This window comes from Sander vitreus, chromosome 11, assembly GCF_031162955.1.
Source record: "Sander vitreus isolate 19-12246 chromosome 11, sanVit1, whole genome shotgun sequence".
Classification (NCBI taxonomy): domain Eukaryota; kingdom Metazoa; phylum Chordata; class Actinopteri; order Perciformes; family Percidae; genus Sander; species Sander vitreus.
In genome coordinates this window covers 3882221-3908890 of record NC_135865.1, presented here as the reverse complement: position 1 = coordinate 3908890, position 26670 = coordinate 3882221, and the positions used below count along the sequence as shown (strand labels likewise).

The window sequence follows — 26670 nt, the reverse complement described above, 5'->3', positions numbered from 1 at the left end:
AATTCAACTATGACAAGCTACATTGTGTAAGAATTTCTCCCATCTAGTGGTAAAATTGTATATGACAACCAACTGAATATTACTTTCTAGCCCTTCCTCCTACGGTGGCCGAACCCAAAAATATCTCTTAGTATCTCCATCGTTTACACGCAGCTGTTCTAGCCACTCCAATATTAACTTTGCTCTTGTTGCTTTGTTGTCGTTTTAATTCTCTTTTTCGCTTCTCTGGCAAGTAATCTCCCCCTGGCATTCGTCACGGTGCCAATAGGTGTAAGAGGGCGAAATTAGCCTCTTTGGCTAATATATTTTAAAGATGGAGGCGCTACATGGCTGCCGTCATTCGAGCGAGTCGCTCCTATGTATTCTGAATGGTTCTAAATGTCAGATTCTACGCTTACGAGAATACTTTGATTAGTTGGTGGAAGTAATTACACATGAATGAGCACATATTTGTGAAGAATCAACTGAAAAAATTACACAATGTAGGTTTAAGCAGTCCCAAGAGGAGCAGATTTGAGTCTGTTTCAATCCTCTGTAGAAACTCCAACAGTTTCATTGACAGTCGTCGTGATCAGCCTGTTTAAATGAGTGGATTTAACATTATGTTAGCGCACAACTCATTCTCATGAACGGGTTTGTATCATATCCCACAAAAGAGCACCGTGAGGTTCAGAGGCTGTTGCAGTTGAGTTTAGCTGACAAAAGGTGACCGTCATGCGGCCATGCCAGTTAAGTTTAGGCACCAAAACGACTAGTTAAGATTAGAAAAATGTTTGTAGTTTGGAATAAAACACCAGTCCACTAAGTAGCACTACTTTATTTTTCTGTGGCTGTAGTTTTGCTTTATGTATGAATTTTTTAGTTCTAATTGGACAATTTATGGGTTACACTATTGTGTTGTGGCTGCTGCAACCTGTTTTCTTTATTCTTTATTTTGTGCAAAGTAGAGTATGTTGTGTGTGGACATTAGTGTGGATGAAATTACTTTTGTATTGGTGTCATGTAATTCTGTGCAGGATGGGCCACTTAGTGGCATGACACGTAAATAAAATATCATTCATTCATTCACTAGGATTAGGGGTTAGGGGTTTCCTGAGTGAAATAAATTGTGTTTTCCCCTTCATTTCTTCTGGGAAATGAACTCTGCTCCCCGGCTTGAAAGCCTTGTGTTTTAGTACCCAAACATCCACCCCAACCTCCTCCCTACGCGGACCTGAGCGGTCTTATAAAGCAAGAGTTAATATGGCGCTGACAGTAATAAATACATGGAATACATACGAATTACAGTGCATGACTTTTCGTAGCTGCATGTACGAATGGTGAGAACAGCCTGCAGCGCTGCATCAGAAGTCAGCTGCAAATATGGCTTGACCCCCAAAAAATTCTAACAAAAGATTTCTCAGTGATTTAAATTAGTATCAGATGTAGTTAAAAACATACTAAAAGTTTACCAAAGTTTGACCCCAAGAAAGGCCCCATTTTCAAAATGGCGGCCATTAGGTCCTTAAAATGACCATTACTCCTTGGTATTCCTCCTAGACCAGGAATACTTGGGCCTGATACATGTTTTGCCCATGTACTATTGTAATTAGCATATTTGCATGATAGAGAAGTGATTACAGGTACAACTGAATTTTAAAGCAATTGGTTACAAGCATATTTAATGTGAAAAATAAGGGCGAATACAATAACAATTTAATAATACAATTTCAAAGTAATTGCATATTTCTCCTTTCTCATATCGTTTTTCCTAGTGTTGGTGATTTCTGTGGTTCATAACCATTCTTTTGATTCCAACAAAGAATACATACAACTGTGTGATACTGTAAAATTAGTCAAAACAGGGCTGCCACGCTCAGTACCGCTAACGAAAGTTACGAATGTAACTATGGTTCTATGAATCGTGGATGACCGCCAGAGGCAGTGTTTCACACTGAATATATTCCATATTGCGCTTGTGCAGGTTGAGTATTTATATCAACAAAGTCACCTGTGACCTCGTTGTGACCCTAGCCAAGGTATTAAGTTCCGGTACCCATCATAGGTACACTTCAACTATGAGAGACAAAATGAGAAAAAAAAATCCAGAAAATCACATTGTAGGATTTTTAATGAATTTATTTGCAAATTCCTCGGGAAAATAAGTATTTGGTCACCTACAAACAAGCAACAAGTAACTTCTTCTTTAAGAGGCTCCTCTGTCCTCCACTCGTTACCTGTATTAATGGCACCTGTTTGAACTTGTTATCAGTATAAAAGACACCTGTCCACTACCTCAAACAGTCACACCCCAAACTCCACTATGGCCAAGACCAAAGAGCTGTCAAAGGACACCAGAAACAAAATTCTAGACCTGCACTAGGCTGAGAAGACTGAATCTGCAATAGGTAAGCAGCTTGGTTGTGAAGAAATCAACTGTGGGAGCAATTATAAGAAAATGGAAGAATTAATTAATTAAAAATAACAAAAATAATGTTTTAACCCAAGCCATAATCTTTTTTCTAACCGTAACCCTTTTTTTGATGTCTAAACTTAACTTTCATCGTTACTTGACGCTCACTTTTTCTCAGATAAACTCAACTGTAACGGCCTCTGAAAGGACTGCCCCACTGTGCTCTGTACCCGGCTCACAGTCACCTTTTCTCTGCTAAATTTGACTATAAAGACCGTTAATCTTAACTTTCATGTGACCGGCTGGCGGTCGCCTAATTTTGTTCGATATCATACAAATTGTTGTGCGTAAGTTTTCATACGATACCATACGAACCTGTTCATGAGAATGCGTTGCGTCTCTCAAGTTGTTGTAGAAAACAAGGACGATCCTCTTGTGGCCGGAATGAGTATTACAACAACAAAAACTCTTGATTTCACTTTGACTTTAAACCAATCTTTCTCCTCCAGGAGGGTACGTGGATGTGGACTGATGGATCCAAATTCAACTACAAAAGCTGGAATGCAGGGGAGCCTAACGGCAGTGGAGGGGAGAACTGTCTTGAGATGAACTGGGGTGGGGGTAAAAAAAACATTTAAAACATCTTGTCGTATGTTGCACTTTTAAATATAAAAGTTAAATGTAATCAGTTACATTGGTTGTAAACTCTCTCTACAGAAAACTGGAACGATGGGACTTGTACCAACCAGTTTTCTTTTGTGTGCTCCAAGACCCTGTATGTGTAACCCTAACACACCATCATGATGCCTCTAAAGCTCATCTATAATCTCTAAAGTTGATTCACTTTCAGTTTGTTTGGCAGACAGAAACAGCTCTCTGCTGACAGATGACTCACTTTCACTTGTTTATTATCTGAAGAGTTAGGGAACAGTTCACATTTGGGTTTAAAATTAGACCGAAACTGGCTCACTGAGCTGGACAAAAACAAATCAGTAATTGGACTTTTAATCTAAGTTGTAAACTCTCTCTACAGGAAACTGGAAAGACGCAGGTTGTACCTACCAGGCTTCTTTCGTGTGCTCCAAGAACACAATCTTCAATGTGGGGCAGCCTGACAATGCCGGTGGAGCGGAGAACTGTCTTGAGATGAACTTTGGAGGTAAATAATATATTTAAAACATCTTGTCGTATGTTGCAGTCTCAATCAAAAGATTGAAATTAAATGTAATTAATTGGTTGTAAATGCTCTCTACAGCAAACTGGAACAACTGGGCTTGTACCAACCTGGCTTCTTTAGTAAGATGGTAACTCTAACCTACCATCATGATGCCTCTACAGCTCATCTATAATCTCTATCATTGATTCACTTTCAGTTTGTTCGGCAGACAGAAACAGATCAGTAATTGGACTTTTAATCTACAGTAAATAACTACAGTGGGGCAAAAAAGTATTTAGTCAGCCACCAATTGTGCAATTTCTCCCACTTAAAAAGATGAGAGAGGCCTGTAATTTTCATCATAGGTACACTTCAACTATGAAAGACAAAATGAGAAAAAATCTGACCATATGACATTCTCCCAATACTCTTCTGGATCATCCAAATGCTCTCTAGCAAACTCCAGACGGGCCTGGACATGCACTGGCTTAAGCAGGGGGACATGTCTGGCACTGCAGGATTTGAGTCCCTGGTGACGTAGTGTGTTACTGATGGTAGCCTTTGTTACTTTGGTCCCAGCTCTCTGCAGGTCATTCACTAGGTCCCCCCGTGTGGTTCTGGGATTTTTGCTCACCGTTCTTGTGATCATTTTGACCCCACGGGGTGAGATCTTGCGTGGAGCCCCAGATTGAGGGAGATTATTAGTGGTCTTGTATGTCTTCCATTTTCTTATAATTGCTCCCACAGTTGATTTCTTAACACCAAGCTGCTTACCTATTGCAGATTCAGTCTTCCCAGCCTTGTGCAGGTCTACAATTTTGTTTCTGAGTCCTTTGACAGCTCTTTGGTCTTGGCCATAGTGGAGTTTGGAGTGTGACTGTTTGAGGTTCTGGACAGGTGTCTTTTATACTGATAACAAGTTCAAACAGGTGCCATTAATACAGGTAACGAGTGGAGGACAGAGGAGCCTCTTAAAGAAGAAGTTACTTGTTGCTTGTTTGTAGGTGACCAAATACTTATTTTCCCGAGGAATTTGCAAATAAATTCATTAAAAATCCTACAATGTGATTTTCTGGATTTTTTTTTCTCATTTTGAAATTTCATGATGAAAATTACAGGCCTCTCTCATCTTTTTAAGTGGGAGAACTTGCACAATTGGTGGCTGACTAAATACTTTTTTGCCCCACTGTAAGTATGAGCCATACACCACCCAGAAAAAAGTTACCACCTGTTCCCGTACTGCAGACGGGCAGACAGTGATCTAGCAGTCAGGATAGTATCTCTGACAGGTCCTATGCAATCTGTCAACAGCGGGTCAGGCCCCACAGCTGAAGGCGACAGGGGTCCATATCTGGATGAATCCGCCACTCCTCCAGTGGGGCTTTTGACGAGAGAGGAAGACTGCGACCAGGTCTAGTGCCCCCCTGGTGGTATATGTGAAAGACTGTCGAGGTGTAGTTCGACCTGATGAGCATGTGCCTTCCCCACAGGTATGGCAGGAAATGCCGTAGAGCCAGGTGCACAGCCTGTAGCTCCATCACAATGATGTGCTCAAGGGCCTCGTGAGCCCATGGGCCCATGGTGGCCCCCCAGGGTAAGCTGGTGATTGGAAGCGGCCCCAGGGGCATGTCGCCGCAAAGACCAGTGAACTGCTGCTTGGTCTGACCAGCCTGGACAGTCCACTCAAGCACCTGTAAAGCAGCCGAGAGGGCAAGCATGAGGTGAGAGAGGAAGTTACCAAAGCGCAACTTTGATGGTGGAGTCATCTGCAAGAGTTTTTGCCCGGTCTTTCCGTTTGAAGGATATTCCAAAAACAGGTTTTCCAATCATCTTTTCAATGATCTCATTGCCAACACTCTCAAACTCATGCACATTCACCTCCTCTTTGGCAACAACACCAGTTACAATGTTTCTCAGAGATGGGTCTGGAGAGAATGGTGTGCAAATTCTAAGCTTTTCCTTAATCTTGTCTAGATCAGAGTGATCTCTTTTTCATCCTTGCTTCTGAGGATTCTCTGTGCTGCTCGCTGGTGGTTATTGAATTCCTGCACGGCGTTGTTGTATTCAGATGTGATGGGTGTAGGCATGGTCCTCAATGCTCGCATTTCTTCAGTCAGTCATTCTACTTCCGTGGGTCAAGCCTCCACTGCTTTTCAAGGATCGCATTAATGTCTGCTCGATGACAAGGTCAGAGCTAAGGCCTTCCCAGTACTGGTTGCTGTGGCGGATCACGTGGAATACCCCTGGAAAACATGTCATATACATCAGGGTGTCTGGTCTCGAGAGGCACATTTCTTGGAGGTAGAAATATGTCAATTTCAGGTAGTTGCAGTGCCCAGCGGTGGCAAATATTGGCAGACAGTCCAACATTTTAATGAGGTAAGCAATATCAAATGTCAGTATTCTCTTCCACCATCTTCTGAATTGCTGAAAATTGTGAATTTAATTTTGTTGAGTTTAGTATAATCCCACCTTTATACTCAAAAACATCTATAGAGGATGCATTACATATGTATTACCTTATTCAAATTGAAATGAGTGACCATTTTAGAGGGTTCACACACAGGCCTCTCTTTGGGCTATGGGCTCGGACGCCATCTTGAAAATTACCCCTTTCTAGTGGTCAAATTTTGGTAAACTTTTAGTATGTTATTAAGGACACTTAATACTAAAAAAAACAGCTGAGAAACCTTTTGTTAGAATTTAGGGTTACGTGTTTTTTTTCTTCATATATGCAGCCGCCTACAGGGGCTGTGGAGAAGTTGACCGTGATTTCATCAGCTTAATTGGAACTTAGATAATTACACATTAAGACACACCTCATGTTATGAATCCCTACTTTGATCATACTTTAAATTAGCTAACGGTAATTCATGTTCAATTTGAGGCAATTAGAAGATTTACAACATCCAACAGGGCACTTTTTACTCTGAAATGAGATGCCCAGGACTATGAAAGTAAAAGACATAATGGGCAGCTATTGCAGCTGTCAGGTTACGGAGAGAAATGTTCCAACTGACTGGTTCAAATTCATAATATGAGTGTTTTTTGTTTCATGCATTAGAATGTCACATACTCTTATTCAGACCTCAGCAGTGAGAGCAACTGCATTTAGGAGAGTTTAGCTAAATGTGCACCAGCTGTATTTTCTCTCTATGTCAGCTTCTGAGTAAGAGTGTCATAACATGAGTGATGGCACACTGGGAGGCATTATGCACAGAGCCTTTTAACAGCAACACTAATCAAGCATGACTGACCATCAGATTAGAAGAAAGGCCTACCCGCATACACAATGTGTCCAACATCCTAAAAGTGGAAGTAAATATTAACTCAATTTATAAGTGAAATATGAGACTTTTTTGTCTTTGGAAAAGGATCATAATGCGTGCTTTGTTATTGCGTGTCTATAAATCCAGAGGAGGTCATTATGGTAAAAGACAGTAAGACTCCAGGTCTGAAAGCATTTACTCTGACAGCTCAAACTGCACAAGGGTACAGGAACCTTGATACTTGGACAGAAGCTGTTTGCCTCACCTCACTTGCAGTTAGGACAATATTTAACCCTTGTGTTGTCTCCTCGTCCACCATGAACCTATTGTTCTTCTGGGTCAATATTGAAAATGAACTTTTTTGGGGTGCTTTCTCCGACGTTTTATTTGCTTTTCTGACGCTTTTAAAAAAAATTCATGTTCAATAAAGCTAATTTAAATGACATTATACTTAATTTTTGGGTTTAAAAAAAGCAAAAAATATGAATTATTTTGATTAATAGTTAAGATCAGAGGACGTTCAGTGAGTCACAGACTGGATACTGTTTTAAAACCATTTTTTTTCAATGCTATAAAATTGAATAAAACACCGAAAATTCAATGGAAGTAATCATTAATATTACATGCAAAGAATGTTGTATGGGTTCCATTACAACTTACATGCATGCATCCACGTTATTTCTGGGCAATTTGGTTGAAAGACCCCCATATTTCTGATATAATTTTTTTTTTTAAAACGGGTCAAATTTGACCCGAGGACAACGCAAGGGTTAAAAGTATCTCTGTTGTCATCAAGGTCAAGAGCCTGATTTCCACTGGGGATGGGAGGGACATTTTCAAAATCCTATTTTCATTGTTCCGGTTGATTTTTGTTACTTAATAACATCTCTGAACATTGTTCTCTGACTGTTCAGCCACCATGGTCCAGATGGGAGAAGATTTGAGTTGATGAAAATGTTGATAAGCAATGATTTGCCCTGGCTCATTGATGGAGCGTCTTGGCGACTGAAGCGAAGACCTACTGACACTAATCTTTATTTTATAAAGGATTATTGACTTTGCTCAGCGAGTCACTCTGGCATTCAGTAATGATGCTCATTAACTATGGCCTTGTAGCCGAGCTGCACCAATCACATCGGCGCTCTGGATACGTCACCCAACATACATACAACATGTATTGTTGTGATTGGTTGTAGTGTTATCCAATTGCGTGCAGTGAGATTTTCAAATGCATGCTTGGTGCCGCCCCTCGAGTTGGGCCATTTTCATTACTCATTGCCAAACCCTTAATCTTTTGGATTTGGGTCTGGATTTCCAGGCTAAGAAATAACACCAATCAAAGATTAAGCAGTCAAGCTAAGTCCTCTTTTCCTGCTTTCCCACCAAATTAGTTCTGGTTCTTCCACCATTTTTTTTCTTCAGGATTATTGCAACCTTGGTGCTATCTAGCGAACCAGCCCTCATTTTCATTTGTGTTTGTTTTTTCACTTTAGTTTTCAACTGACAACACTGGTTGGCAGCTCAGCAGGAGTATGCTTCCAGTTTTAGAAACCCTGGTCCAGTGCCCATGCATGTTCGTTGGTATTCCGCAAATTGTTAACTGTGAATTTAATTAAAAAAACAACACTTGTTGTCACAAAGTTTGAAAAGTAAGTTGGACCCACTGCTCTGGCGCCATCTTTCATACTGGCAAGCACAGAGAATGGGCTGGAGTCTGAAGTGGACTCTCGAGCTGGGAGGAAACTCAAGCCAAGTTCTCACCTGTTAGCATAAAATCACATCTGGAGCTTTTTATAGCCACATGAATTCAGTAGGGCTGTCATTGATTGTCAAAGTTAACTCACAATTATTCACCAATTAAAGGTGCTGTAGGTAGGATTGTGAAGATCCAGGACTTTTGAACATCAACAACTTCTCAGTCCCTCCCTCCTTTCAGCTAAAAGCCCAAACGGTCTCCTAAGCCCCACCCCCACAAGGGAGAATGAATGCGTGTGCATGAGCAGTGATTGACACGCAGTTAGACACCCCCCCTGGCCCTGATTGGTGCATCTGAACAGGGAGCGGTGGATTTTTGTAAATCACACTACAGCCTGTAGGTGGTGCCAGAGGAACCAGATGCTTTTTTAAATGACCTGCTTCATGTAGTTCTACTGGAACATAGGGGCAGTTTCAGCAAATATGACAGAAAGTTAGTTTTAGAAGGCTTACCTACTGCACCTTTAATTGCACATTTTATCTTTTCTAAATGTACTTTGCCAGATATATTTTTCAAGTTTTTAATTCTCTTATCCTCATAGGAGTGGAGAAAGGGTTATTGTTAGGCAAGTTGTATTTGAGACTGGGCGTACTCCGGTGGTAACTCAGTTCACATCGACAGTACACGCAAATAACTTTAGTCTTGTGGAGAGAACCATCTGGAAGGGCTTTGAAACTCAACTTTCCATTTTCTTTATCCATGTCTGCTCAAGGAGTTTAGTTTCTGCTAGCTATCCCCAGCGTTACTGCTGCATCGCTTCCTGATTTCCCAAACTACGGAGCAGCCCGAGGTCCAAATCTCAGAACGTGCATGCGTTCATTGCGTGTCAAAATATTAGTGTGCGTTAGAATTCAGTCAAAAAGAACAAACCACAAGGCAGCATCCTTAATGTTTTGTAAGTATTGAAATAGTTTATTTTTACTTTGTTTATTTTTACATAAAACAAAGAATATACAATTTGTACTGCTAAGGTGACTGTCACACGATAACATCACTGTTATTATTGGGTTCTGAAAAAAAAAAACATTTAGAGGGAAAATTACTGTAATAGTGAGTAACAATATGTGCAATAAATGGTAAATTACACTCATTAGTGCGGAGTACAAATACAGGGCATTGGAGTAAATGTTAGAAAAATACAATACTCTTGTAAGCGTGAGGCTCTTCATTATGTGAGCCATTTTAAAAACACAGACGCCATGCTCCATCTACCCGTATCAGTACAGCAAATCTGTTCCCTGATCCATTAACACCTTGCCTCACCTGTGCATGCTACATATTTCATTTATTAAACCTGTGTGTTGCTATTGGCATGAACACCACTTTAAGTTTACAAATATTACCTTCAACAGATACATGTAGCAAGTGAGTAAAGATGTAGTAAGTAAAGAGGAGGTAAATACAGTAAGATGACTTATGATATTGTGCAACGTTACAGTGCTCCAGAGTTCTACATCACGTGAAAGTGTAAACTAGTGTTTCAAAAGAATATGGCTATAGTCACCATGACAAGTGTGATATGTAGATTCAGTTGCATTCATTTCCTGTATATGTGATTAGCTCAGAGCAGTGTTTGCAGTGTCCGAAATTAACCTTCTGACCCACCGACCAAGTTGGCGGGTAATGTTAGATTAAAGAAAATCCATTGACCAAGCTTCTTCTTCTTCACTCCTTTAACAATTTTTTTTTTGTAACCCTCCGTTTTCATCGTGCTTTCTTTTGGAAGGCTGGCTGACTCCTGCCAAAAATAGCCACATACTGGCTAATGAATAGTGCGTTCCATTTACTTTGGAAGTTGGAAGCCGGAGCTACAGAACAACAAGTCAGAAGAACCGTTATTTCACAGTGGGGTTTGCTTTAGCCAGGTTAGCCATTGTTAGCAATACCAGTTGAGTTTGTGCATACAAACTTCCTAACAACATATCCACAGATAAAAGATGGTGGACAGTACCGTGTGTACGACCGGTTTAATTTGACAACAATAAGACAGGAGTGCTAATAAATTGTATATTACTACAGCTTCACTACTGTTGATGCACGGAGCAGCCATCTTGGATTTTGAGGTCAGTTTTGGTCGGGGTAGTGTAAGGTTCTCTGACTTTCCCGAGTTGGAAATCCGACTTCAGGGGGTGTTCCAGTTGGTATTTTCGACTGGGAATTAAGACTTCCCAGTTCAAACAGAACGCACCAGTCTGAGGTAAACGCTAGCTAGAAGTAGTGACGTGGTGGCCGGCGTTCCGGTGTGTGCATGTGTCGGCCTGCCCCCCCCCCCAAAGCTCCGACAGGCAGACAGCAGAGGAACAGAAGAAAGTACAAACATTTACCCAGCATGTGGCGGATAGCCCTCTGAGATTTACTCGCCAAACTAACATTTCTTTCCTGCATCTGGCACGTGACTAGTGTTAATTTCGGACCCTGGTTCTGGCGATACGCATTTTGGCAAATATCTACACATGAAGGCAGGAAGCTGACAAAGGTGTGAGGGGGGGAAATGTTGCAAAGCAGCAAAAACTGTCAAATATGTCGGGATGCATTCAAAACACCAAAACATTACTATAAAGGACACGGCATACATAAATAGAGAGAGAAACTGGTGAGATATTATACAGTTAAATGTACAGACAAAAACTGACAAGAGGAAAATACTGAGTTCAGGTAATATCCTTAAACCATTACAGTGAAATCTGGTGTTCACTGGCTGCAATGAAATGGTTGGGACGTTGAGGTTAAATTATTAAATCCACAGCATCTATCAGAGACAATAAATGGTATTTTCCCTGAGCTAGCACAACTATGTCCACAATGTGCCTACTAGGTGCTTTATAACTACGGTTACATGCAAAACTCACTGCTTTGTCTTGATGTCATAACTGTGGAAACATGTCAAAAATACAGAATGTAGTTCACATGTGAAGAGTTCCATTACAAGGTGTGTGTTTTTAAAACGTGACACTTTTCTAAAATCATTTCACACTCACTGTGGATGATATTTTAAAAGACCTTTGCTGAAGCAATGACAGATTTTCTGACATATATCATAAATACTGAGCAGTGCACATCAAGTTTCACACATCAGTATTTTTCACCTCTTGTGATGAAACTCTTCATATGTTGAATATCAGATTCATATGTCTGCGGTTAGAATAAGCCAGAGGGTGGTTGCATGCAAGATGATATTAACATTGTGACAATAAAAAAAAACTTTCCAACAAGATAGTGCACACTTTAAAGAATCACATTACTCAGTCAGGTATAGAGCTCATGAATGGCAATCAGTAGTTAGTGCTGTACATAAAATGCCTTCAGGACGGAAATCATAGTTCAGTAATCTTGAGTTTATAAGGTTCCATCTGAAAATAAATTACTGACATATGTTTTTCTTAGATATGTATTTGATCTGAAGTAGAATTAGATCTTCACATGAACATTTATTAACATGGACATACATGGCCGGAGAATGCAAATGAATGTGGCTAAATAATCTTTGTTCAGCAGGAATTTAGATTTGAGACTTTAATTTGCAACATTAATCTCCAAAGGTGACCACAGCTGGTGCCATAATGGAGGTCTGGTGGTCAATAAGTTGTGCTTGTAACAAGTTAGTTAAATGTTCAAACCTGCATTGATCAATATTCTTGAAAATATAATAGAATCAAATTACGCTTTCTTCTGGCTCATTGTTTTGGTTGTAATGCCGTACACTAACTGCTAACTGCTAACTGCTAACTGCCCGCGCCAAATGACAACGCTACTAAGTGGCTGGTTCATGTTAACAAACAAACAGCTAGCAAGCTAAAGATGGAAAACCTTTTCTTAAGAGTACAACGAGAATATTGTACTTTAGGGTGACCAGACGTCCCGGTTTGACCGGGACAGTCCCGATTCTGAGTTGCGTGTCCCGAGTCCTGACAAAAGCCTGTTGGGATGCTAAAATGTCCCGGTTTACACCAACCACTATGAAATTGTCCCGGTTGTCAGCGATTACATAGCCAAGGTGGTCTTATTATAGCCCGATCATTAACTAGAAAGACTAACAAAGCGTCCAGCGTATGATTTTAACAATGTGTGTGTGTGTGTGTCAGTCAATCGTAGCGTCTGCATAATCTGTGCAGCCAGCATTACAATGTATATTTGTAAACATTGTCGCGATGCCTCTTCTTATCTGTCTCGTTTTAACCAGTCCCTCCAGGTCCGCTGGAAAGTCATGTTCGCACATGTAGGTCGCCTTTGTCAGTTCGCCATGTTTCTACCGGGCACAAATGCTCCCGTTGAGTGGATCGTTTCGCTCATGAACAACACATGGACTGATGAGAGGAACCGTATGACCATTCCCACGTTAAAGACGCTACTTGTCACACGGGCCAATTTTGCTGACATGTGCGCAATTTCACAGTAGGCTTTCAGCCAACACATTGATTCTTGAGCTAATTCACTCCTCTAACAAATACTGTATGCGGAATGAATGTTTCCAATGAGGAAGCTATCTGCTCTATCAAATGAGATTACATTTGTGTGTGTGTGTGTGTGTGTGTGTGTGTGTGTGTGTGTGTGTGTTGTTGGTTAGAATAACACTGGTAACACTTTACGGTAAGGGTACATGAATTATCATTAATTCATGCATGAATTAATTGATGTACGCCTATGTATTATTATGCATTATGTAATTAATGATTTATGTGTTACTGCATTCCTTAATATCCCATGAATCATCAGGAATTGACGTGTTCATAGTCTGTCATTCGTGACCTCATACATATATATATATATATATATATGAACAACACAACTAAAGCATTAGGTATGTGGGCACATTGTTATGAATTATTAAGCATGATCATGATTGTTTATTTTTCTGCAAAACACAACACAACTTGTGCATAATGATGTACCCACCTTACCTGATGCTTTAGTTGATGTGTTGTTCATGCATGAGGTCATGAATGAGAGGCTATGAACTCATGTCAATTCCTGATGATTCATAAGATATAAAGGAATGAAGTAATGCACAAATCATGAATTAATTAATTCATGCATGAATTCATAATTCACGTACCCTTACCGTAAAGTGTTACCATAACTTTAGTTCAAGCCTGTGGCAGCAGTTCCAAATAATTTGTTTAGTGCCATGCAATGAAAAATACCTTTTCACTAAGTTTTTCACAAGTTCAGTGGGTACATTTTCCAAAAGAATGCTTGAATTCTGAAAAATAAAGTTGGTCCCACACGAAACTCACTCAATGTCTTTTAATATTATTTCTTAGATATGTAGGCTACATACCAAGAAAATTCATGAATATTAACTAAGATACCCCATTATGTTGTGAACAGTAGTGAACGTGTGCTGTACGTGTGTCTAATCTGTCTGTGTCTATGTCTGACCTGGGCTGGCACATGTTCACGTTAAAAAGCGTGTACGTGCACGAGCACTACGGTCACGCACAAAGTGTCCCGGTTTTAGTCCCGGGAAATCTGGTCACCCTATTGTACTTTAAATATTAGATTTCTAAAGTTGCCAGAGACAATCAAATGGGATGCTAATGTTGCTCTGTGTCTGCTGGATATGAAACTAGGGCAATGTTGGGGCTTTTGCTGCACAAATGGCTGATGTTTTCAGCAAACACGTCAAGTAATAATAAGGTCATGGAAGTTAATTTTTCAGTGAATGGTAAGTTAATATATTTCATTTTAGTCGTATAGTTTTTTTAAAATAATTTTATAAAAGGTCTGATGAAAAAATGGATATTCCCAGTGGCCAGTTACCAGCTCGCTAGCTTGCTAAATTGTTAGCCTTAGTTAGAGCCTTTTGGCGTCCATGTTGCCGTTGCCTTGCAGCAGTGATCTCACGACTCACGACACCAAGCATATCGTTTATACAACTGAGCTTAGCTAGCTAACAAGCATGGTTATGTCGTAGCAAAATGCAGCTGTTGGCCACCCACATTAGCTTAAAACATCAATGCATGAGCTTGTGTGCAACTGACATAGTGATGATTACAGGTAGCCATGGAAGTGCTACAGTAGCTAACCAGATATTACCAAATCAAAAAAATCTGTCACGTTCATGTTTTTGTAAAATTGTTACTTCTCCGAGGAAAAAGAAAATGTTTTACTGTGAGACAGCAGAGTTGGACATTTAGAAACTCAAGCAGATGCTCACAGCTGATGCCAATATGCTGCAGACCTCCAAAATGGCTGCCAGAAGTTTCATTACTACACCTCAAAGGGTACTCTGTATCTCAACACTACACTGAGCACAGGTGGAAGCCCACAATGCCAAGCTCACAGCTCTGAGCGTTTCATCCTGATACAGAGACACAGTGTCCAAACTGTGGGATTTAGGGATCCTCCGTGTGTTAGAGTGACAAATCCAACTGATTGCTTGATTCCTTGCTTGAGGTTGACTCAGTCAGCTTCATAAACTCTGAAATGGAAGATGTAGAGCAAAGTGAGATCCTGCAGCACTGCCATATGAAGAAACGTAACAAATACTGTTATAAATTGGTATAGATATAATGCAATATCTATTTGTTTTCGGGTTAAATAACATATTGAAGAATAAGAATATCTTTATTGTCATTGTACCAGATACAACGAAATTAAGTGCAGTCCTTGTCAAGTGCCAAACACCTATGAGGTAAAATATGCCTAAATAAATACATAAATAAAGAATGCTACTACTGCATACATATTATTACTAAAAACACATAGGAGACACACCCATACAGGCATCCACGTTTAAAAAATTGCACATATATACCCCTATAGACATAGATCAGTGGTGGGAACTATACTTTAGCAGCATTGTTCCATCCACTTATGGCTGTTGGATAAAGGCTGTTTTGTAGTCTGTTTGTTCTCGTTTTCATGGACCTGTATCTCCTGCCTGTAGGCAGTAGTTTAAACAGTGTGTGACTGTGGTGTGATGAGTCCTATAGGATGGTTTTAGCCTTTTTGAGGCAGCGGGAGCTGTGAAGTTCTTCCAAAGAGGAGATATTGGATATTGCAATACAATTCCTCAATATCTGTGCCTAGAACCTGCACATACATAATGTGCAATATTAATCACAGAAAAGTCAGAAACTATTGCCGCTGACTTCAGAGCACCTACAGTTTATAGTGATTTCAATATTATTGTGTTGTTGGAAGTCAATAAAACATCAGTTTCAGTCATACTGCACGAGCAACTGCGGTTTAAATGCAAATAGAATGAGAGAACTTGTGACCTGATTGCAGTGGGCAGAGATGATATTTGAAGAAACCTGCTGCACTGCACGTTGATGTGAGGTTGCATCACTTTCCCATCTTAGTCAGCTGCTTAACACCCGGTCTGATACATAGTATATAGATTGTAACTGTGGTGTGAATGTGATAGAATGTTGAGTATTAAACACTTGTGTGAGTGTTTTTCTGAGAAAGAAATTGTTTTAATAAAATCATTAGACTCAAAGGCAACACAGAATCTTAATGTGCATTTTGTGTGTGTGATGGTGCCTCATGTGCCGCCTCAAACCTGACATATTTTACGATCCACACACACACACAACGATGACAAGGCCGGAATGAAAACAAGCCAAACTGAAATAGGAGTGAGAAGGCTATTTTTAAAATGTAAGGAGTAGATAGTACAGATAATTGCGTGAAAATGTAAGGAGTAGAAGTAAAAAGTCTGCTGTAAAATAATTACTCCAGTAAAGTATAGATACCCAACATTTCTACTTAAGTAAGGTAATGTAAGGAAGTATTTGTACTTTGTTAATTGAAACCTCTGGGCCCTTCCAACAGCATTGTCACACCACAAAACATACATATATTTTAAGAAGCACATCAAAATACACTAAGGAGGGAAAAAGACGACAGAGGTAGCCTAATCGGAAGGCCGAACCTCAAATCATTATTGGTTATCAGACATGATGATAATGTTGACTATATTACTGAGTTCTTCTGCTAAATATGGCGTCATTTTTCACTCAGTAGAAGTCTGATTTAATAATTCAGCAATTAGAAAAATCGGTAAACTGCGTCGCTAAGGCGGACGAGCATTATCTGGGAAACATCGCGTTTATTCACTTTACATGGAGCTAAAATTAATACCGAATTATGTTAAATCATGTTTGCCGATTGAGTTAGTGTCTGTTTATGAGTCGTAGGAAATCCTAAATGATCTTTTAGAAGGATGTTTAAATTTAGCAATGCGTTAGATAACAGTGGAAGACTTTATTTGCCACGTCATCTGTCATTTGTAAATGTAAATTAACTTCAAATCAAACAGACTTTTCACAATTCACTCAGTTCTTCTCATAAATTTGTCATGTTTCACAAAGCAGATAGAGTTGGCAGTTTTGCGTGCAGAGATGCCAACAAAATGTTCCAAAGTATGGCAACACTACACGCCTGTGATAAAAAATAAATGCATTAAATGCGAAAGGATTGTTTCAAATGAAGTACTCTATTGGTATCGGTGTCACTTTAAGAGTACTGGTATTGGTACCGTAATCTTTAGTTTTTAAACAATACCGTAATTTTTGGAACAGTGGGCTTTTGTTTTCGGGATAACGGGCCGTCGGACCAATGGGCAGTCCCTAAAATTGTGACCCTGTTTTTAGTTCCCAAAAGTCTTTTGGAAAGTTTATGAGTTGTCATGTGAATTTTCAATACAGTGTTCCTTTGTATTTTACAAGGCTGGAGGTCCCAGTTAATTATACAGAAGATTGTCTGTTTTAATGGAACAGGTCACTTTGACTTTCAGAGGTGATAACCGGAAAATAATTAGTAGTCTATTTTTATAACCCTATCAAGAACTGTGTAACACTGGATAATAAAGTTAGACAATAAAAATGAAAAAAAACATGATAAGTGTGCACAGATTATAACTTGTTGTTTTTTTTTGCCTGAAGTTTTACCCAAATGTGTCTTAAATAAAAATGCTCCATATTGTCTTACAGTTGGCAAGCTGAAGTCTCGTCTGTTCTTTCTGTTGGCTCGGAGTGGGTCGTGTTTTCGATTTGCTATAGGTCAACTTCTTTGGTTCCATCCCACCTGGAAAAAGCACAGAATGAAACTCATTTCAGAGGTCTTCTCAGCAGTCAGACTTTATTCTCTCTCGTGTCAAACGGGGAGTTAGGAGAACAGAGTGACACTGGCAGGCTGAATTCTTCAAAGAGAGCAAGATTATCATTCCAAATTTAAAGACACTAAACTAGAGTGACACTAAACGGGCAGCGGCTGGAAAAGGTGGCCACTCTGTAATTCTGAGCTTAACGTGACAACCATCTCACCAGACAGAATAAATGAAGCTCGAGTTTAGTTTGCCAGATATGGAGTGACAGTTAAAGGGTAACTACCGTTTTTTTTTTCAACCTGGACCCTATTTTCCTATGTTTACATCTAAGAGTTTGGAGGGTTGTGTCTGTTTATTTTAGACTTACTTATTACTTTCCTAATCAAAAACATGAGAGAAAAAGTATAAGGAATTGATTTAACTGTGTGTGTTATCTGCTCTAATATAAGCATGTCTGGCTAACTAGCTTACAAGGCCAAGGAGCATTTCATCAGCTACATACTAGGGGGTTACAAAAAAAAGTCCTCCGTTACAGCACATCCACTGTGTGGTATTTCCCCATTGCACGGGATGTGGTCCTAGGTGCTTCAATATCAGAGTTTAGGCTAGCATTACTGCCTCTGCCTGGCTCGTTACTAAGGCTATTTTAGGGCCGTTGATTATGCCTTCTCATGAAGAGGCGGCATTCATCGAGTTAAAACAACCTGGTCACGACAAATATGTGCTCTTAAGAGAGTTTGCTGAATTTGACTTGGAATACTACAAGTAAAACTCACAGAAAAACGTAAGAGAGATTAAAGTGCTCATATTATGATTTTTGGCTTTTCCCCTTTCCTTTATTGTGTTATATATCTTTTTTGTGCACGTTATAGGTTTACAAAGTGAAAAAGCCCAAAGTCCACCCCAAAGGGACTTACCATCTCCAACAGAAAACACTGTTCACAAACTGCTCCAAACAGCTCTGTTGTAGTCCAGCCTTTACTTCAGAGACAAACGTGGTCACTTTGTAACACACGTTATAATGCTCGCCTAGCTGCTAGCGTGGCACACCCTCATACTCTGCTTCTGACTGGCTAGTAGTCCTTACCTAGGTACTGTCAGGGCACTCCCTCATACTCTGCTCTTGACTGGCTAGTAGTCCTTACCTAGGTACTGTCAGGGCACGCCCTCATACTCTGCTTCTGACTGGCTAGCAGTCCTTACCTAGGTACTGTCAGGGAACGCCCTCATACTCTGCTTCTGACTGGCTAGTAGTCCTTACCTAGGTACTGTCAGGGCACGCCCTCATACTCTGCTTCTGACTGGCTAGTAGTCCTTACCTAGGTACTGTCAGGGCACGCCCTCATACTCTGCTTCTGACTGGCTAGTAGTCCTTACCTAGCTACTGCGCATGTGCGACTCCCAACAAAGATGGAACAGAAGTGTGATGCCTCACTCTGTAGCTAAAACAGAGAGCTCAACACACAGGGTGAAAAGAGGAGCTGCAGCAATGTGCAGTACGACAAAAATATGGTGTTTTTTGAAAATTAAACCTATTCTGATATAACCTCTAAATACAATTATGAACCTGAAAATGAGCATAATATGAGCACTTTAAGAACATTTTTATTGTATGATAGGGCTGCACAATATATATTGTTTTTTATAGTCATCGCGATATCAACTTGGTTAAAGTTTATTTCAAAATGAGTCGCTGGAAACATTAAAACGTCAGCTGGAGACGGGGTTTAGCTAACGTCAGGGACAGTTGTAATTTTATCCTGCAAAATCGATGGTTGTCAGTTAGAAATGAGAGCCCTGCTTTTGTCTACCTCTGTCTGAAATCAGGGACCCATTTTTTGTAAAAAAAAAACGACTGTAAACTGCGTATGTGCCGCGCAAGAATGAAAAACAAAAAGCTTGACAGGCATATAGCTACAGTACCTAAGGGGGCTAGAGCAGGGAGGCAGGAGTTTCAGTTCTCAAGCTTTCCAGGCTGTAACATTTTTTCAAAATCTGTTGTTTTTCTACTGCAGCTCTACATGACTCCTGTGATGGAGTACGCTGTGGATATGCACTTTTGCACATATGCACTTCAAAGTAAGATTGTAGGGGGGGGGGGGGGCAGATTGACAATCACTTTCAAATAATATAGTCAATCAAGAGAGCACCAGCTTATTTAGTGTACATTAGTCATCTCCCCATTCTGAAACGGTTCAGATGAAAATATATATTATGTTTGTGGTGGAGTACCCTTGGGGCTTCACTCTGAAAACATGACTTGTTAAGAGCCACCAACACACAAAGTACATCTTTCCTCTTGACAGTGAAAATGAGTGTTTTTCTCCAGCTCATGCTGTGTGATTAGCATACGGAGCAGGCCACGTCTACACTGCGTCCTGCTGCATGAAAGCTATCAGTGTAGTGATGAAGGCTCTGGTTGTTGTCATGACACACCGAGATCACTGCTGCTTTTGCTAGTCTATTGTGTTGTTATATATACACATTCTTCTTCAATTTCACTGGCACACTGACAGGAGTGGGTCTTTCATGAAATGCATTTCATCAATGTAGCTTCAACATCCCCTTGACGTGCTCTTTAGAATGGATAAATGAATAATAAATGACCCCAAGCAGAACTTTCATTGGACATGTCCCTTTTAAAGGAGACTGACAGATGACAGATATATTTTCTGCCTGTTTTAAAGCTTATACAGCACAATTTGTTAAATCAAAAACAAATTGTAGCCTAACTTTTGAGTATTCTATTTTGAGAGTAGGAGTTTAGTGGAAGAGCTTTCTATAGATAGAGTTAGTAAACTCCCATTTTTCAGCTCATAATCAAATATCAATTATTGTCCAGTAACTACTGTCCACATTCAGCGTGATTCCTTAGGTTCCTTATGCAAGGCTTCATAATGTTGACATTCAAATTCTAAATTTAACATTTAAATGCTGCGCAGCTTTTTTCTTTGTTCTGCATGTCCATTAAGTTTGTTTAAACCCGGGATTTCGGCACAGCTGCAGATAAAGATTACGCTACACTAATATTATTAGTATTATACTATTTGTAGAATTAGATTCCACTGGTGGTTGCGTAGGATTGTTTCTGACTTGTGTGATCCAAACATTTCCAATAACTCCAGAGTGTTGTTTCTGTCGTAGCATATTGTTGCTATAAGCTCGGGGAGTGATTATTATTTCGTCATTATTTTATGCCCTTATTGGGTTTGCCTGCTGCCTAAATGTATTTACTGTATGCTGTCGAAACTGATGTCGAAATATTCTTGAGAGAAAGCTGATTTAATAAAAGAAGACTAACTCCAATCCAATGAATCACTTTTTTTATAGGGCGATGAGGATAATTGTAAAATATGACGACAGACATTCAAAGCTTTGCCATTCAGTACAGCCCTGCAAAACACAAATACTGACAATATTGTAGCAACCTTGTAGATAAGAAACATGAAAAACATCTAAATTGTCGAGAAAATGTATCTTGTGTATTCTATGTATCTGCATCAGACTACAAAACTACCATTTTTGACAAACAAAAAAGTAACATTTATCAGTGTCTCAGGGCTATTTTAGGGCCGTTGATTATGCCTTCTCATGAAGAGGCGGCATTCATCGAGTTAAAACGACCTGGTCACGACAAATATGTGCTCTTAAGAGAGTTTGCTGAATTTGACTTGGAATACTACAAGTAAAACTCACAGAAAGACGTAAGAGAGATTAAAGTGCTCATATTATGCTTTTTGGCTTTTTCCCTTACCTTTATGTTATATATATCTTTTTGTGCATGTTATAGGTTTACAAAGTGAAAAAGCCCAAAGTCCACCCCAAAGGGACTTACCATCTCCAACAGAAAACACTGTTCACAAACTGCTCCAAACAGCTCTATTGTAGTCCAGCCTTTACTTCAGAGACAAACGTGGTCACTTTGGAACACATGTTATGATGCTCGCCTAGCTGCTAGCGTGGCACGCCCTCATACTCTGCTTCTGACTGGCTAGTAGTCCTTACCTAGCTACTGTCAGGGAACGCCCTCATACTCTGCTTCTGACTGGCTAGCAGTCCTGATCTCAGCTACTGGAGCATGTGCGACTCCCAACAAAGATGGAACAGAAGTGAGATGTCTCACTCTGTAGCTAAAACAGAGAGCTCAACACACAGGGTGAAAAGAGGAGCTGCAGCAATGTGCAGAACAACAAAAATATGGTGCTTTTTGAAAATTAAACCATGTAAACCTATTCTCATATAACCTCTAAATACAATTATGAACCTGAAAATGAGCATAATATGAGCACTTTAAGAAAAATGTTATTGTATGATAGGGCGGCACAATATATATCGTTTTTTTATAGTCATCGCGATATCAACTTGTGCAATAAACACATGGCGAAAGGCTACGACACAAGACACTCAAGAGATTTTTTGGTGTTAGTTGAAAGAAAATATCAGTAGAAACTGCACTGAAAACTGTCATTCTTTTTTGAGTGGTGCCTTTTTATGTTCAACTCAATGTTCAGTTTGTTCAATAAAAGAACGTTGGAAATGATTTCCTTTCATCTGTTTGAAATTCACCAAACAATTTGTTGTATTTTGGAAGGAAACTAAAAGTACGTTTTAATATCGGTTTAGAAATCGCAAGTAATATCGGTATTGTGATACTCAACAGCGTTATCACACATGGCATATTTTCCTCGTATCCTGCAGCCCTACAGATGAGTCCACAGCACTAAAAGGAGAAAACCCTAGGAGCATCATCTTTCTTCTGCAGTCCACATGTGATGCTTGTTGCTGGAACCACTGTGGCTTTACTGTACCTGGCGGAGGTCTGGGCAGCCTGCTCTTGGTATCACACACACTGGCAGAGGTTACAATGGGTTCACACTGGGGTTGGATGGGCTGGAGGAAGGCCACAGTGGGAAAAGGCACTGACTGGATATGGGTTATGGAGGAGTCGGAGAGGGAGTTTGGCACCCGTGCATGGCTGCAGTCCTTAAAGCCGGAGGGTATCCTCCACCGGGGTAACGGGGAAGGAGACACGTCCTCGCTGGACGAACCGGGGACACTGGGAGGACTGAGGGACTGCTCGGGGGTGTTTGTGGATTTGGGGAGGAGGTGCAGGATGGAGGAGAAGAAGGAACAGGATTCAGGAAGGGGGATGGTTCCAATTCCACTGTCCAACGTTCGCATCTTGCAGCCGGAGCCTGCGGCACAAGGAGAACAGTTGAAGTGGCTCAGGCTCGAGGGAAAGAGTGGGAGAACAACAGGAATGGAACAACAGGGCAACCATGGTTGAAGTGGCGCTAAAGAAAGCTTTAAAATATAGGTACACTAATATAATAGTTGACTGTCTAGTCTATTCATGGATAGGTTAGACAGGTTAGACAGGCTGAGTCTGTTGATATTTTTAAGACACAGCTTCAGACACTATTTTATGTATGTGGGTGTGTATGTATGCATATATATGTGTATGTATGCATGCATGCACGCACTCACGCACGCACGCATGTATGTATATATGTATATATATTATCTTTTTATGCAATTTCACGAGTTTCAATTGGTTTCTTAACTTGTTTTACTTGAATAGTGTTGTATTTCCACTATATCTATGCATACATGTATGTTTTATGCTTGTATATGTTTTTGTCTTTGTAAAGCACTTTGGTGCAAACTTGTTTGCGTTTAAAGTGCTATATAAATGAATAACCTTAAATTTAAACTTGTATGTCCTGCTCTGTAATTCTGCATCTGTGTTCCACGTGGAGAATAAACTGTTCCTCTATTCTGATGGATAAAGTGCTAGAAATGATAAGTGGAGATCTGAATCAGTGAAACAGCTTTACCAATCAATAATAATGGATCTTCTCTGCGGCATCATGCGATTGTTTCCCTCGGGCCTCCTTGTTATTCCTGCCACATTATCCTGACTGTCTGAGTTCTATGCAGCTGATTCTAGTGTTGTGTTTTGGTCATTTCAAAGCACACAGAAGCCAAGCTGAAAAATGTTGCTTCAGTACAATCTAACTACACATAAGTGTGAGGCCTGGGTAATGATTTTGCTAATTATACCATACATGTAGCCCTGCCACAGAGGAGGACTCGGCCAACGCAACTCAAGCCCACTTGAACCACTGCTTTGTATTACAGATGTTGTTTAATGGGTGTGCGTGTGTGACTGCTAGCATGCATAGATCACGCTGTGAATATGAAATGCACGGAATGGCATATGAAATGAAATTTAAATACACTCCAAATGTGTGTATTGTATTTGCAACATACCAGACATAACTGTCAAACACGCACACTTATGATGTATGTGATGTTTCTCAACTGTGAGGTTAGGGATGCGAGAGTTTGCATTGTTCAGTCAAAAGTCTGACATTGTGCCTCCAGAATGACACACTATAACACAGATGTGACACTAATAAACCTTGGAGTTTGCGTCATTTACATTGCTGTTCGGCTACATTTTCGATCAAAGAACCATCTATCTTTCCAAACAAATCCTCCAGGAGAAATCTAAAGAACAACAAAATGTTTCACAGCAGGCCTACAGTCTAAATAAGAGAAGATATCCTTTAGCTGTTGTCATGCAGGCTCGTGTTTTAATATGTACCCTGTGGCAGGAGCCTGCAGGCAATCTCACGCTGGAGCTAAGGCAACAGCTGCTCCCCCTTTATTATTTAAGGTGTGCACGCATGAGACTTCACACCCCTCTTCTGGGTTTCTACAAGTCCGATTTTCCTCACTTTTTTCTCAAATTAATAGAGTTTTTTTTAATTAATTTTTATTTGTCACGTTACAAAAAAATGTGGATAGGATAAGGATAAAAATGTACATATAAAGTTGAAGCTACTGTATTTGTTGTCACGGAAATTCAGTGTTAGGCTACGAAAACATTGAAACATGCAGTATTATAGGACCAGTTTTATGTATAGTACTTGAAATAAACAAGATATTACATAGCTATATATATATTAATAGCTTTATTTAGAGGCTGAGTCACGGACACGTCTATCACAGTTATACGACTATTGCAGCTTCCATGAATTAAAAGTGAGCTTTAAGTGTCTATGTATGTTAGGAAGCAGCCCTTGAGATGAAAATGGTTAGTGTTTACCCTGTTGTAAACAAGAACAAATAATTAAATTGAAAAGACACAGAACAGAGACATTATTGATTAGTTTGATCTTTAGTTGCAAGTTAACAAGAACCGCTGTGACACAGTCTTGTCTAGGAAGGCAGAATCACAGAGGCTGAGATTTGATTGGTTTCAACCTTCCTTTAACATGGACCTCCTCACATCCCCTCTACCATCCATGCTCAATCAATAACTCCTCCATGGCACAGGACTACACTGCAGTAATGGTCTTCTGTTTCGTTTTAAAACATAGGATACTATGTGTGCATAACGTAATCATAATAATATGTTGTACTTGTTGTAGGACTATGTTGTTTAATGACTAGATTGTAAAATAATATTATTTCTAACTGAAATTAGGTTGTCCTCAGCCAAAAAATGTAAAAAGGGGCCAAGTCAAAGACTTGCTGACATACTAAACTGTACAGAAACCTACAATATATATTATATATATATTCAATTCAAGTACAAAAGCACAAAAAAAAGACAAACAAGCAGGAGAAAGGGGAGAGGATTTGTTCCAGGTGCAGCGTTCTGTGGTGAGAAAACACATCCCTCCTTAAAGTCCATCTGAAATCATAAATGTCACCCTTATTTGTAATAAAAAAAAAGTTAGACTGAACATTGTACAAGAGATAGATCAGAAATGCTCCTTCAGCCTCTAAACCTCTGAGTGGGTTGTGTTGATTGACAGCTGAGCTGGCAGGAGCACCGAGACTGGTAGTATCTTACAAGACACAGACCGGCAGCGTTTGCTAGCTGTGCTGGGAATAAAGATACAAAATGTATCTAAACATTTGCAGTAGGGCTGCACGATATGAGGAAAATATCTCATTTCGATTATTTTGACTGATATTGCGATTGCGATATGATGCACGATATTGGAGGGAATGATCATTTTGGTATCATTATTCTCATTTTCATTGAAAAATATTAAAACATTTTTTTTATATTTAATATTGCACCCCCTCTGTGATTTGGATATAGTATTAGTAAATATTGCGATTTCCATAAAATTGCAATTGTGCAGCTCTTATTTGCAGGGACATTTTTAAACTGCTGCCGAGCTAATCAGCTGTCTTCAAACTGACATTAGCACTTTGTTTTGCTGGCTTATTCACTCAGTCATGGTCCAACACAAGACGTGTGTCCATGCTGCGTTATTATAATTCATACTTGTCTTGGCCCTACGTGGAATTCAAGCACAAGGATTGGCCAGGCCTTAATGCTCATGCGACTCGAGGTACCGGAACCCGATTTGCTCAGGTCCTATCCACCTGATCAATGAGCCAACTTGACATTAACCACTCAAAGTCAATGCCTAACCTCAACTAATCGGGCTGCTACGCTGGGCGGGTTTGCCAAGAAACCCAGTGGAATTCATAATAATGCGTTCATGCCTGTAGATGAGAAGAAGACATGAGCTAGAAAGCTAATGGGGGCTGAGGTTTGGTATCAGTAACTGTCTGGATGTTAGTCAGTGTCTCTATCAGCCTATAATAGAATGGTGACAGTACTGCTTCATTGAAATCTATTTTAAATGACTCTTTTGATTAGATATATGAAAAAAGATTCTCTGACTACGTAAGCAAAGAATGGCATTCCAATGGTTGCCATCATGGAACTAGAACATAGAAAATATAACTTTCTCCCTTTTGGGAATAGATGTTTTTTTCTCAAAGCAGTGCACAAGACATATCATTTACACAGCGTGCTATTTAATTTCAGTTGACCTTTAAAAGAAGAGAGATAAAGAAGAAGTCTAATTTGCTGAGAAATAACTAACACAGCCACACATGATCAAATGTAGCTGCTCAGTATAGTGTATAACTATTAATTACATTTTTTTTGTTTTTCTCATCTTAGTTTGAAGCATCAAGTTGAAAACAACTTTGTCATCTCTA

The 26670-nt window shown here is 39.8% G+C and overlaps 1 protein-coding gene across 3 annotated transcripts in view; it reads right to left on the bottom strand.

The window, feature by feature from the left end:
* Nucleotides 1-9462: 9462 nt before the first annotated feature.
* The window catches only part of LOC144525988 (nck-associated protein 5-like), a 94031-nt gene continuing 76823 nt past the window's right edge, over nt 9463-26670 (bottom strand). For 2 of the 3 annotated variants that reach the window (XM_078263103.1, XM_078263102.1), the window contains one exon: nt 21719-22826. In XM_078263103.1, coding sequence (XP_078119229.1) covers nt 22297-22826 — 530 coding nt within the window. In that variant the 3' untranslated portion in view covers nt 21719-22296. Of the gene's footprint in view, nt 14995-17513; nt 17610-21718; nt 22827-26670 lie in introns of those variants that run through there. The other variant, XM_078263105.1, reaches the window with a different exon arrangement.